This window comes from Oncorhynchus gorbuscha, linkage group LG23, assembly GCF_021184085.1.
Source record: "Oncorhynchus gorbuscha isolate QuinsamMale2020 ecotype Even-year linkage group LG23, OgorEven_v1.0, whole genome shotgun sequence".
Lineage (NCBI taxonomy): Eukaryota > Metazoa > Chordata > Actinopteri > Salmoniformes > Salmonidae > Oncorhynchus > Oncorhynchus gorbuscha.
The window spans coordinates 35,161,887-35,176,548 of NC_060195.1; the positions used below are offsets into that span (position 1 = coordinate 35,161,887).

General features: G+C 44.3%; 1 protein-coding gene across 2 annotated transcripts; it reads right to left on the reverse strand.

Annotated features, from left to right (window-relative positions):
• Positions 1-203: 203 nt before the first annotated feature.
• On the reverse strand, positions 204-11,055 carry LOC124011198 (sestrin-3-like). Of its 2 annotated transcripts, none has more exons than XM_046324311.1 (9): positions 10,855-11,055; positions 5,268-5,468; positions 4,806-4,988; positions 4,252-4,497; positions 4,017-4,131; positions 3,773-3,897; positions 3,376-3,542; positions 3,033-3,177; positions 204-2,852 (listed from the first exon to the last, which is right to left on the reverse strand). In XM_046324311.1, exons 1-9 carry the CDS (start codon positions 10,918-10,920, stop codon positions 2,763-2,765), a joined length of 1,338 nt encoding a protein of 445 aa, XP_046180267.1. In that variant the 5' UTR covers positions 10,921-11,055; the 3' UTR covers positions 204-2,762. The 2 variants fall into 2 exon arrangements, with proteins under 2 accessions (XP_046180267.1, XP_046180268.1); XM_046324312.1 differs by lacking the exon at positions 10,855-11,055 and adding an exon at positions 8,907-9,041.
• Positions 11,056-14,662: the final 3,607 nt, after the last annotated feature.

Here is a 14,662-nt window from a genome sequence, read left to right on the forward strand (position 1 = left end):
CTGTTTACATTTCTGAATGTATCTTATTACAATAGTACTGTGAATGGTATGACTAAACTGGTTTCCCTGAGGTACTACTGTAGTCGAGTCCTTCAGTTGTACACTGTTGATTTAGATTTGAATATGAGAGGAGTGCAGCATATGGCAAATGTGAAATCACAATTAGGTAACCCCAGTAAAAAGAAAAGAAGTGGACACACTCGCTTGATAGAACATCTTTATAGAAAAAATAAGTCTTCACATTTTCAAAAACAGTTTTTTTTTTTTTTTTTTTTTACTTATGTTTAACCATTTTTTTGTTTATTTTATTGTCCATTCATTTACGTGGTAAATATTGAACAACTGTAACATCCATCTCTGTGTCAGTGGCTCTTATCGTTTTGGTTCCTTGGCCTGGTGGTCGGAAGCTTCAGACAGGAACAGACTCTTTCGCTCCTGCATTTGGAGCCATAACGATGTCATAGAGGTGTTGACGAGCAGCCAATGAGGACTGTAGTGCTCTTTTGCGCTACAGTACATCTACGTCAACTCATTTCAATGCATTTTCCCGCAAAAAGGTGGGTAGCAGACGAGCCACTGTGCATACTTGTATCCAGTGGTTATGGCACTGGCCGTTCTATATGGGCCACAGAACACTGTTCCTGAGGAGCCGTCGGGGCAGTCTGCTCTATCTAGCAAGGCTCTCACTTAGCCCAGAGTAGTCATGTCTGCCCACTCAAGCACCAGTCCAGTTTGGCCTAAAGGCACCTGCACTAAAAAGCACTTCTGTTGATATGCACTTTTCTCTTCTCTCCTGTCGTTTCAAAACGGTCGAGCCTATTGAAAAGGGTCTTCCACCCTGCTGCCTCTAAAATATTCAGGATGCAGCGCAACAGGCAGGATATAGCAGCGAACCCAGAAGCAACATCAAGAACTCAACAATTATAGTACTGTAATGCAAAGTTGACAAAAAAAGTGTAAAACAAAAAAAGGATATAATTGCATTTTAAAAATCTAGTTTGCAGTACCTACCCACGCTGTTCTGCAAATTGTACCATGAATCAGCATTTTTAATTTAGGTCATAAAGCTTGCCAAATAAATAATTGAAAAAGACAGACCTACTTTTCACATGCATAAGATCGTACACAGACCATTGATGACATTTTATCCTTAGTCTACATCTTCTGTAGCATAGTAGAGTATGCTTAACATCAATTCAAACTCAATGCAGGTCACTTGCAGGGACTTTTATGTTGCAATATTCCAGTTCAGAGTTCTACAGACCTTCAACAACCACTTAAATGCATCAATGCAGTTTTAGAGATGGTTTTCTTTGAAATGGAGATTCCTTCATTTGATCTATGCCAGAGCACATCAATATAAAAATTGACATTCATATGGCTGAGCTTATTTTTCACTCTACAAAACATTACTTTAGCCACCTCTTTGCGTTTCTTAAAGTTAAAATATGTTTAAATAATCGTAGCGATTGCAGATTTATCGAAGATACTGAAGTGAGTTCTGATCTCCTGTCAGGACCACGTGAGTCCCTGCACTACTCCACATACACAAGACGACTAGGGTTACAGGGTGACTAGGAGTGGAGATCAGCTGATCAGAACACAGAGGGACCCAAGAAGCAGCCTCAGGATCATTAAGCAATGAGGCCCAAGGGGATGTGGTATATGGCCAATATACCATGGCTAAGGGCTGTTCTTATTGCTATTATAAGCTGGTTACCAATGTGATTAGAGCAGTGAAAATAAATGTTTTGTCATACCTGTGGTATATGGTCTGATATACCACAGCTGTCAGCCAATCAGCATTTTAGGGCTCGAACCGCCCAGTTTATAATTATTATTAGACACCATACAGTGGAAAGAAAAGACAGACCAACATGGATCTCCATCTCTGCGCTACCTACAATATATATCTATATATCTAAAAAGTGCTTTTAAAAAAAGGAACTATAGTTGTTTGATATCATCTTGCAGTGTTTGGGTTTTGTTCTTGAACCTTCAGTAAAAATGTGAAACGTTAAGGGAGCTACGATGAACAATTGTCCATCACCTTTACCACCTACCTACACCAACAAGGACTGTAACAAGACAAACTATGGCAATATCTCACCAAAACATTCACTCAATCCAATAAAAAAGGATAAACAATTGGTTTTGAACAAATGCAATGTTGAAAAGACAAAAATAATCCCAAACCAAGAAAGAGGGTATTGTGTTGGCCATGGGTACACATCTCCTTGCTACACTGCAGAACCAACCATCTGCTTTCATCACAGTCATCATAATCGAGACATAGCTAAACAATACATTACTAAAAATGAAAATAATGAATATCTATTATAATAGTAATATAATTGCACATTAACCATCAAGAGCAGATATGTTTGATAAGAGGAAAATACATCAAATGAAGTGGACAGACCAACCCCGCAGAATGGAAAATGAGAAGGCAGAGAGAGGGGAAGAGAAGGATTGCTTCGACTTTGGCAAAGAGCTTTCCACTGCAGTGTGCATATCGCGCAAATAGAGCTTAAATGATTGCATTATATATATTTCCCTAGTTTTTACTGCGAAATAGGACAGAGTCGCACATTTGCAGGATATGGCTGCATTGCATGCTGCTCTTTCTCCCTCATAATTGCCAGTCTCTTCCCCATATCCCTGCCTGCTGTAAAGTGGTTCCCAACCCTGAGGCCTCCTAACTGGGTCTTTCTGTACCGTTGGTGATTGTAACTTTGTGCCTCTCCCTCTCACCAACTGACCTAAGCTATCATATACTGGGTGATGGCTCTCAGAGCATACAGAAGCTCAGCCTGTAACCGAGCCTCCATTATAAGCAAGTTCACATGGATCTAAGAGAGAGAAAAAAAAGAGGATCATATCATTAGAGAGCTGGAAGAGACGGAATGTGGTGGAGGGTGAAACAGAGAACACAAACTACCGCTTTGCATTTGATGCGGTAGATTTACTTCCAGTATATAGTTCAGCTGTATATGGACGCAGGGTGTATTGGTATGAGTTGGGGTGCGTACCCTCTCAGAAGGTTTGAGTGGTGCCCAGGGCAGGGGACACAGTGGGGTCTTGGTGGCATCAGGGAAGCAGGCCACAGACTTGATATAAAGCTTCAGCTCCTTCTCCAGCAACTGGTTTACCTCCCCATAGTCATAATCGTCATACCTGCGCGCACACACAAACGTGAATGAGAATCAAGCGGGTCCTTTGCAGCGAATCACAAACATTGAATCCTAGGACCAACCTGGCTGCAATGCATTTGATTACGATAGCATCTCACTTTACAATAACTCTCTGTGAATGCTGTGTGTGTATGTCTGACGTGCGCTTGTGTGTGTGTGCAGACTGGTAGCGTGATCTCACCTAATCCCCAACATGCAATGGATGTAGTTCCAGGTGGCTCTCTTCAGGTCAGGCCCGTGGGACGAGGGGAGGGCCGTGACGCTGCGGAAACGGTCGTCCAGCAGGTGCCCGATGTCCGAGTACAGCCGGTTGACCAGGGAGAAGCCGTGGTCCTCCCAGGAGTAGTCCTTTCCAGACAGAAAACACACACAGTCAAACAAACCTGAAATACTCACATGGTTCCTGTTACACCTCATCTAACTATAGACCCATAGACATATGAGACAGTATATTGTACTCATATTCTATGAGGGCTGATTCACTACTTTACTGACATGGACACCTGTCGCCTCCCAGAAGGGTGTCACATATTCCAACATAGAATATAAGCCGTATATAATATCAGCTGTGTACTTACCTGCACCCGGAACACTTGGAAGTGGTCTTCCTCTCTACGGGCAAACTCCTGGTAGCCAAACTCAGGGTCTGTTATGAAACGAGAGGGGTCTGCAGAGTAGGTAATCTCCTCCTCATCTTCCACATCTGGGAGGTGACAGTGAGAGGGTTAATAAACATAGTTGAGGAGGGATCCGTCACTCAATGTTCACCCATGAGTTTAGCTCTCACAGCATCGGGTGTGAACGTGAGGGGGAACAGTGTACCTGTGTGCTGCAGTGTCTGGGTGTGTAAAAGATGCTCCCCCCTCCTCTCTTTCTCCTCCTGGGATTTCTGGATCCTCTCTTTCAAACACACCATCTCACAACTGGAGTCCAGAGACTGCCAAGAGAAGGAGAGAGACAATAGAGTGAAGAGACATGTGACTGTGGTTTCAGGCAACGATCTGTTGTGGAATAGCTCGGACGTCATATTCAGTCTGATACGGCACACAACACTTACCCGTCGTCGTGTTGTGTGGTCTGAGGGTGAGGTGAGAGGCTGTGGCACGCTAACGTTGCCGTTGGCAGCGTCACAGAGGCAGTAGCCCGGGGGGGTGCCGTTGGGGGCTCTGGGTAGGGGGACGGGGTCGGTGTCAGTGCCCGAGCCAAAAACAAAGCTACAGAGGGAGTGGCAGTGGGCCAGGAGCACTACAGCCTGAACCAGCTCAGCCAGAGACCAGCACTGCTCTCCCGTCTTCAGCAACGCCTGGTGGGGGAAGGACACAGCAGAGAGTAGGCCTCATGGTGGAGATTAGACAGTGTTGGTCCAGTAACCGTAAGGTTGCTGGTTCGAATCCCAAAGCAGACTAGGTGAAAATCTGCTGATGTGCCCGTGAGCAAGGCACTTAACCCTAAATTACTGATGTAAGTTGCTCTGGATAAGAGTGTCTGCTAAATGACTAGAATGTAAGTGTACTGATCAGGGATATAACACTAAAAGCACAAAGCTGACATCCAAATATCTGATCTGTAGGAATGTTACATATTCTTTATAATAGCTGGTTCCTGTGGTACCTGTATGTGTGAGTGGGCGGTGAGCCAGGGTTGGTGGGCAAGAACCTTGTTGAGTTGGTCAAGGTGTTGTAGGCGAGGAGGGACGGCCTCCAGCCCCTGTAGCCACAGCGGGTCGCCCCCCACCCTGAGGAAATGGGCAGAGTGCAGAGACACCAGGTAGCCACAGTGATGCCGTGCTGCAGCCTGGGAGAGATGGGGAGAGGACTTAAATACAAGTACATCTAGAACAGTAACAGCCTCGTCTCCAGCATGTTGACAGTGTTTCTGTCATTGTGCGTGGGTGGGCCAAGCCGAGTACGGGTGACTGTTTATGTATATGAAAGTGCTTTGGTGTCCTTGAGTGTGGGCGGAATGAGGTGTTTACATGTCTGTGCAAGTGTATGCAACTACGTGTGGGTGTGCATGATTGGTGCAGATACAAGATGCATTTCTGTGCATCATGCGTGGTTCCAATGGCCTCACCATGATGGCGATGTAGTGGCGGTACTGCAGGGGCAGGGGGCCGTCCATGTGGAGGATGTAGTGCTGGGTACGGAGGAAGCTCTCCAGGTACTGGGGGTGAGAGGCCATCTGCTGGGACACGGCGTCCACACACCCCCTGCTGGCCAGAGCCTTCATGCACCGCAGCGACGCCCGCTCCTTCTCGGCGTTCACCTTCATCACCTGGACAGGACCAGAGGAATAGGATGGTGAGACAGGTGGCAGAGACAATATGTCACCGACTGAACGCACACAGCAAGTGCCAACAAGGTCTATGCATCTTCCTCCTTGCCAGGTCAAAATCAATGTTGATAACAAGATGGAAAATAAAAAAATGGCAGGATTTTTCACAAGCAGGCTGACAGCCTCTGTTTTGAAGGTCCCTGTGGTGTCAACCTACACTCAGTCTGTGCATCTCAGGCACGTCAGGACTGAGCTGTGGGTTATGAACTTTGAATCAATCCATCGACAGGAGCCTTCTTGTAACAGCAGCAGAGATTTTGTACCACTAGACATTCCTCACAATATTCCCCTGCAAAACACAAACAAGGCCACTCTGCACACTTTTCAGGCAGAGAAAGACCTGCCGGTAAAGGAAAAAAAGAGCCCGGCATCCCACACATTCACAGTACCAGGGAGGATATACCAAAAGACAAACAGATCAATAGTCATAGGAGGATGCAAAGAGACTACAGTGAATTAAAAGTGGTACCCTGAATAATGCCAAAAGTGCTCAAAACCCTCCATTTTAAATTGAGAGGAGCTGATAACCTGAGTAGATTAGAGCAGAGGAACTCGGGTGTATGGGGAAATTACCAGACTGGAACTGGATGAGGCCTCAATGAGGGAAGAAACACAGCAATGAAGGAGGAATAAAGAGCGAGAGACTGGCTGGGGAGGAGAGACATCGGCCAAGAGAAATATGGACTGGACGGGCCTGGTTTTGTAAAGGCTAAAGACATTTATTACCTCTCTCACACACAACAGCTTCTAGGAAAAGTTGTTAGCGCTTGGGAGAGAGAGAGCGAGAGAGAGCGAGAGAGAGCGAGAGAGAGAGAGCGAGAGAGAGCGAGAGAGAGAGAGCGAGAGAGAGCGAGAGAGAGCGAGAGAGAGCGAGAGAGAGCGAGAGAGAGCGAGAGAGAGCGAGAGAGAGCGAGAGAGAGCGAGAGAGAGCGAGAGAGAGAGAGCGAGAGAGAGCGAGAACAGGTCTTGAGTCTGTTCCCCAGTGTGTGAAATGTGAGAGGCCAGGCCAGCTTACCTAGGGGCCAAGTGGCTCAGCAACCTCTGCTGGCAGAGCCTAGTGTTTTCAGTAACCCACCACTGTGGAGAGTTATGACCCCTGTCATACCAAAGCTATATCAGTAGTCGTTATTTAGTTCCACTGCCTTATGGAATAACTCCTTGGCATTTGACCATCATGTTAACATATCTCACTGGCTTCGCAGTTTCATATAAAAAATATAAATAACACTTTGTGCCATAACCAGCAGGTGGCGCTGCTCTTCCTCCAGCATTAGGTACAAAGCCTTCCAATATAAACTGAATACAACATGCTGGTGGATGTCAAGAGGGGGAACAGGTAGGCATAGGGGGTTTAATCAGTCCATGGAATTCATTGCCTCAATGATTAAATGTTGTATTCCATGTCCTTCAAGTATGAGTGCTCGTTCACAACGCAACAGCTATTGCCTGGCAATCTGATGGTAGGCCTATATAGAGCATGCACGGTATGGATGTGTGGAGGCCTTTGGAGAGCGAGAAGATGAGGAGATTCAGTGACGGAGAGCATAGCAAACAGGAGTGAAAGCTCTGACACGCTGACTTGGACCCCGACCCGCTTTCAAGTAAAATGGGAACTCAACTCTGACTGTGGCCTCGCCTGTCTAATACCAATATCTCTGGCACAGGCGTTTGTTACTCACAACCCTACAGACATGCGTCTGCGCACGTGCACACAACTGATTTGTGGCCCCACACTCCTTGATGGGGTTCTCTCTGGCTTCAACAGGCATCAATAAACAAGCCTCAAGAAACTCCCACGAAGAACTCCAACCAAGCCTCCAAGAAGATTGAGGAACTTTCTGAGAATCAAGTTCCATACAAGCGAATAAAACACTTCCGAGTTTAATTTCAGTGGGTGGGGAATCGTGGCAGGGCTCTCCCCAGGCTTTATAAACCCTGCCATGGTGCTGTGGCCATGACACCATATTAATGTGTTTTATTAATATTCTATGTCCAATCGTTGCGTTAAAGCTGGAATGACAAAGCTCCAGACCAGTCAGTGTCCCAGATAGAACCCCATTCCAAACCAAGACGCTCTGAGCTTGAGACTCCATGCCCCACTCCCCCTGTAAATATATCCCATTTCAGCAGGGCCTGATAACCAAGCCTGACGACACCCCACCTCGCGGCTGACCCAGAAAAACAGGCTCCCAGAGCCGCAGTCAAGACAAATACGTTAGGCACGCTCAACAGGTCAGTCACCATTTAAAAGGCACGATGAGTGGTCTGATTCTGAAGACATGGAACTAGTCTTTCTGTTCATTGTTGTCGGCATTATTTAAAAATGGGTCACTAATGAATCAAACCAGACCAGAAAAATCCCAGATACTTCAAACTATCACACCGGCATACATTTGGCCTACATTTTCTATAAGGGCTGGGTAGATTAATTGAACATTTAGGTATGCTCTAATAGGGATATTAATCTCCAACATGTTTGGACATGTTCCAATATAAAAAAGTTGCCTATTCAAATTGAAACAGCATCAGTCCCAGACAGGAAATTACAATTTACGTCAGTTCTACATACATCCATACATTTGTTTACTGATAAGAGAACATCACAGGGTATAAACAAGATGAACATGAAAGTGTCAGTGGTGAGGGGGTGGGAGGGAAAGATGTAGAAGAAACAAACAAAGATGGGAAAAGGGGTTAAGGAAACAGACAACAATGGCCTATAAATTGTTGAGTACGAATGAGGAAATGAGAGGTATGCAGAGATGAGAACAAAGACGAGTAGAAAAATTATGCCAGTAGTCGTTCCAAGGGTAAATGTGAGAGGGAGGGAGTGAGGGAGCGGATGAGGTAGTGCAGGGGGCTACAGGGGAGGGGGTCAGCTGCAGATGGAGGAGGAGAGAGTGGATATTCAATCTGCATTCTGAGTGAGGCTGAAGGGGTCCGTCCTTGTCATGTGCTGCTCTGCTAGTGTCCCAGCTGCCTGCCTTTAACAGACTCGTCCCTCTTCACCAGAAACACAAACGGCGAGACCTGTTTTTGGCTCTGCAACCTGAACCCAGGGAGGAGTGCAAAACAGCCAGCTGCAGCCCGTAGGGGGAGAGGAGGGGGGAGCTGGGCAGGACAGCAGCCATAGACCACCAACACAAACATGCCAGAATTCATATGGAGACACAGGCAAACTTGTATAACAAAACAAAACTTCAGATAAAGGCGACAGACAGGTAAAGCAAGATTATATGGTGCCTACATAAAAAGACAGGATAACAAACACAAACAAACCTGTACTCTTGCCAACCTACATAGAGCTGAAAATAAAGACTAGAAACACAAGTCCTAATGCACACAAGGTATTTGAGAATATCAGGTTACTTTACTTACTTTATCTGTTGTAACCTGGTTAGGTACACATTCATAATCCCCCCCTTTCAACCCTCTCTCCGACTTGCTTCTTTTTCAAACTAAAACCATGCCTAAGAATGGCCAATGCATATGCATGGCAGCAGATAAGACCGTTTTCGCCACCTGCCATTTATCTGTGGCACTTTAATTGAGAGGAGATAAGGGGAGCAAGTCTAGAAGGGGACCCTACTTTGGGCCAGTGTGCGCACTTTGCAGCAAGCTTATTTATGATGTGATGTTTTTGATTCTGCGCAAAGAGAGAACACCCAAATACATGGTGCAACAATATGCCGGTTGTTTTTTCACCAGTGCGGCAACAAATGTCCAAACTGTAAACATCTTATTTATTCAAATGAGATATATACACCTCACATAAACATGATCAGCATATTGCTCCTGTCTAGTCAAATCTGCAAACGCCTTGTACAAATCTCTTAAGGTATTTATCATAATTTAAAAAAAAAATTAAGACAGGTTTGCTGCAGGACATAAAAGTGATGCACCTGACATGTACATGAATTGCATTGAACATAGTTCTTTAAACCCCTACTTGCAAGTGCACTTGTAGACAAAGCATAGGTATTGGTCAAGTTTATCTTCATATCAAATATTAAGGAATTCATGTCACTGATCACATTCCTCTATTGTTCTAGCAACTTCTGAATGTTGAATTGCAGTAAACAAGTTATCCTATCCGCACTGCCCCCTTTCGGCTGTACATGGTAAAAACAGCATGGAAAAGAGAAAAACAAATTTGATTGGCAGTGCACCCAGCATCACAGCGCACAAAGAAGTCAACATCTTAGTGAAAAAAAAGACACACAAAACAAATATATTTACCAAACGTGTTACATTACGGCAGAGGACAATGCATTAGGCCGATTGAAACAACAGAAAAATCAGCTCCTCGAATTCTGATTGTCAACGACAACCTTTGTTCGTTAGCTAGCGAGATTCTTTGTAAACCGTCATAAGAGACTGACGCCATAATTATAGAATGACATTGTATTAGCAGACACTTTTCTGCACGAGCAAAGCTCTAGAGATAATGTCATTATCACGTTCTTCCACAAAAAGAGAAAAAGAGTAGGCGGCTGATAGCACTGCATATCAAACCTGGCCTGGAAAAATACGATTATAATGCAAAGAAATCAGGATGAAGGGTATTATAGTTAGCGTATTAACAGATGTTAGTTGCCAATCCATTTTGGCTAGCTACATTCTAGGTAACCACTCAATCCCATTAAATTTAGTTGAATGGGTATGTCCTGTCCACATAATGTTGACATTTCGCTTAACTGATTAGCAAGCTTTTTGACTAAACCATTTGTCAACAGCAACTTCCCATTCATTGACTGAGAACATTTTTAAAATCGTATATTTCCCTCAAGTAAGCTAGTTACCTAGCCATACTGACAATGTATGGCCATTGTTAACTACCTTAGCTATGTTATTTCAGAGACGAGAAACAATAAGTCACTAGGTAACGTTAGTAGTAAACTAGAGCAAAGTTAATACCTCGCTCATATTAATTGGCAGACTAGCTAAAATACGAGCCACTAGATAGTTAGCTGCTCACCTGCCCCTGGTCAACTGTCATCTATCGTTAGTTATCAATTCAGTTTTCTGGGTTAGCAAGACAGTCATCTAGGAAATTTAAATAATTACCGCTAGCCAGCTAGATAAAGTAAAAGTTTAGCTCGAGCATAAAACCAACACCATATGAAGGGGTTCTGACTGCAGCCATCTAACGTACTATTGTAGTTAACGTTAGTTGTACATTAGTTTCGTGAAAGGAGACAATATCTGCCTCAAGTTTTTTTCTGGGCAAATGAATGAACGACACAGTCGACTTAACTTCATTACTAGCCAGCTAGCTAATCGTACATTTGAATGTTGACTGGCTTTTTAGTAGCAAGAAAAATACCTGGTTCTGGACGCGCTGACATTGGGTTCCGAGGGGGTAATCCATTTTTTTCGTACAGATGATCATTTTCCAACAAGTTAGTGCATGGATACGGCTCTATCTCTCTTGATGTTCACCTACCCAGTTAACAATGCGGATCCGCTACAAAATCAAGCTACATGTCTGGGCATTTAGCTAGAGGTAAAAAAAAAAACTTGCAGTACATTGCCAACTGCTCCAGTAACAGTGTGCCCAATCAAAGAATATGGGGGCGGAGTAAAGAGGCTGTGCAAATTCTAAAGACCAATCAACTTACAGAGATGGCATTTTAGGCTTCAATGCTTTGACTGAAAGGTTGATATGAAAGTCAGTCACTGCTATGATATGGTGGATTTTGTTATTGTTGATCTATTCAACTTTTAAGTCAATTTGCAGTGTATTTTTCTTTATTACACAATCCATATATGCATACCCAGCAGGGCATCAGCAGGTGTGTTTATAGGTTGGTATATGAGAGAGAAAGAGCACGCAAGAGAAAGAGCACGCAATAGAGAACAATAGATTGTGTATGTGTGCAGGTGATAGTGTTGAGGAACTAGATAACATTCCTTATATGTCAATCCAGATACACATTCCCTATATGCACTAGTATCTCAGGAGGTTGGTGGCACCTTATTTGGAAAGGATGGGCTCGTGGTAATGACTGAACCGGAGTTCATGGAATGGTATCAAACACATGGTTTATATGTGTTTCATGCCATTCCATTAGCTCTATTACAGCCATTATTATCAGCCGTCCTCCCCTCAGCAGCCTCCACTAGATAACATTCCCTATATTTCACTCCAGATACACGATTCATAGTAGTATCACAGGAGGTTGGTGGCACCTTAATTGGGAAGGACGGGCTCCTAGTAATGGCTGGACTGGAATTAATGGAATGGTATGAAACACATGGTTTACATGTGTTTCATGCCATTCCATTTGCTCTATTACAGCCATTAATATGCCATTAATCCTCCCCTCAGCAGCCTCCACTCAGTGGATATGGGGCACGAAATAGAGGGAACAGAAGATTGTCATAAAAAAGGAACATTTGCATGCATCAGATATCATAGAAAAGTTCAATTAACCTGAAATTCCGTAAGAAAAGTACAATGACAGGCATTATCAATTTCTCCACTACTTTCTTTTACATGTTAACTTGTCTTCTTAGACTATTACTATGTTAAAATTGAATGGGCTCAAAGAAATTTGAGCTAAAACACTTTTCTTCTCTCTATACTTATTCATATATTTTACTTTGGTAAAACATGTCCAGGCATGTTTTACCAGCCAGTTGCACTGTGCTTTTCTGAGAGCTAACTTTTACTATATCACAGGTCGATATAGTCTACCAGTCTAACTGTCCACTATCCACCATTCATAGTGACAATAGTGGTAGGTAGATCGTTTGTCCAGGTCTGCAATAGGCTAACTAACAATCATACCACACATAAAATAATTCAAAACTGCATCATTTTTAAATATGAATCCACAAGAACACATAGGAATAGCTGATAGGGAGCGGAGAGGCCAGGTGCATCATTGTGCATGAAAGAACAGTGAAGACATGAGACACGCTGCTCAACAAACTCCCCTATTGATATTGTTTAGTGAAAATACAATTACCTAGACTAGCCTACAACACCAAAATGCAATGAATAATTGCATTATTATTTTCAAGCGAGTACAAAATTCTACTCTAGGCTGTAGTGAAACTGTCTTTTGAATAACGGCGCAAATTCCCTGTGATTTAAATGTTTAATTCAATTTGGATCAGTTGTGGATCTACTCTCGACAGTTTATACAGTCTAGAAAGGCACTGTAGTAGACCAGTCTGTGTATTGTTTTAACTTCTGATACTGAGATGTCTTTTGTAGATCATCCTTCTCCCAGATCGTCCTATAATAATGTGGCCACATACGCTCCAGGCAGGCCTAGTTTATTCAGAAAAGTTTAACGTGTGTGCTGCCTCCTCTCCAATCTACGTGGCTATTCCTAACGCAACAACTGTCAAATGCTCCCTGAAACACTTCAGCGAGCAGGCCTTTCTAATCAACCTGGCCGGGGTATCCTGGAAGGATATTGATCTCATCCCGTCATTAGAGGATGCCTGGTTATTTTTTTTAAATGCCTTCTTAACCATCTTAAATAAGCATGCCCCATTTAAGAAATTTAGAACCAGGAACAGATATAGCCCTTGGTTTTCCCCAGACCTGACTGCCCTTAACCAACACAAAAAACATCCTATGGCGTTCTGCATTAGCATCGCACAGCCCCCGTGATATGCAGCTTTTCAGGGAAGCTAGAAACCATTATACACAGGCAGTTAGAAAAGCCAAGGCTAGCTTTATCAAGCAGAAATTTGCTTCCTGCAACACTAACTCAAAAGAGTTCTGGGACACCATGGAGAATAAAAACACCTCCTCCCAGCTGCCCACTGCACTGAAGATAGGAAACACTGTCACCACTGATAAATCCACTATAATTGAGAATTTCAATAAGCATTTTTCTACGGTTGGCCATGCTTTCCACCTGGCTACCCCTACCCCGGTCAACAGCACTGCACCCCCCACAGCAACTCGTCCAAGCATTCCCCATTTCTCCTTCTCCCAAATCCAGTCAGCTGATGTTCTCAAAGAGCTGCAAAATCTGGACCCCTACAAATCAGCCGGGCTAGACAATCTGGACCCTTTCTTTCTAAAATGATCTGCCGAAATTGTTGCCACCCCTATTACTAGCCTGTTCAACCTCTCTTTCGTGTCATCTGAGATTCCCAAAGATTGGAAAGCAGCTGCGGTCATCCCCCTCTTCAAAGGGGCGGACACTCTTGACCCAAACTGCTACAGACCTATATCTATCCTACCCTGCCTTTCTTGTCATGTTTTGTCTTATATTGTCTTGTCATTTTACTTTCCCTTCTGTTCGTTTTCCCCCTGCTGGTCTTATTAGGTTCGTTCCCTTTTTTCTCTCTCCCTCCCTCTCTCTCTTCTCTCTATCGTTCCGTTCCCGCTCCCAGCTGTTCCTATTCCCCTAATCAATCATCGAATCTTTTCACACCTGTTCCCTATCTTGTCCTCTGATTAGAGTCCCTATTTCTCCCCTTGTTTTCCGTTTCTGTCCTGTCGGATCCTTGTATATTGTTCACCGTGCTGTGTCTTTGTCTCGCCCTGTCGTGTCGTGTTTCCCTCAGATGCTGCGTGTGAGCAGGTGTCTGAGTCTGCTACGGTCGGTGCCTTCCCGAGGCAACCTACAGTTTATGGTCGAGTCTCCAGTCTGTCCTCGTCACTACGAGTGGAATTAGTTTTTTATGCTTTGTTTACCGCTCCGTTTTCTCTAGGAGTATTGCATATTTCCTTTACTGGAATAAAGACTCTGTTTTCGCCAAGTTGCTTTTGGGTCCTCATTCACCTGCATAACAGAAGGATCCGACCAAAGAATGGACCCAGCGACTACAGACGCTCGTAACACTGCCGTCGAGATCCAAGGAGCCATGCTCGGCAGACACGAGCAGGAATTGTCTGCTGCTCGTCATGCCGTGGAGAACCTGGCCGCTCAGGTTTCCGACCTCTCTGGACAGTTCCAGAGTCTTCGTCTCGTGCCACCTGTTACTTCCTGGACTGCCGAGCCTCCGGAACCTAGGGTTAATAACCCACCTTGTTACTCCGGGCAGCCCACGGAGTGCCGCTCCTTTCTCACCCAGTGTGATATTGTGTTCTCTCTCCAACCCAACACATACTCTAGAGAGAGAGCTCGGGTTGCTTACGTCATATCACTCCTTACTGGCCG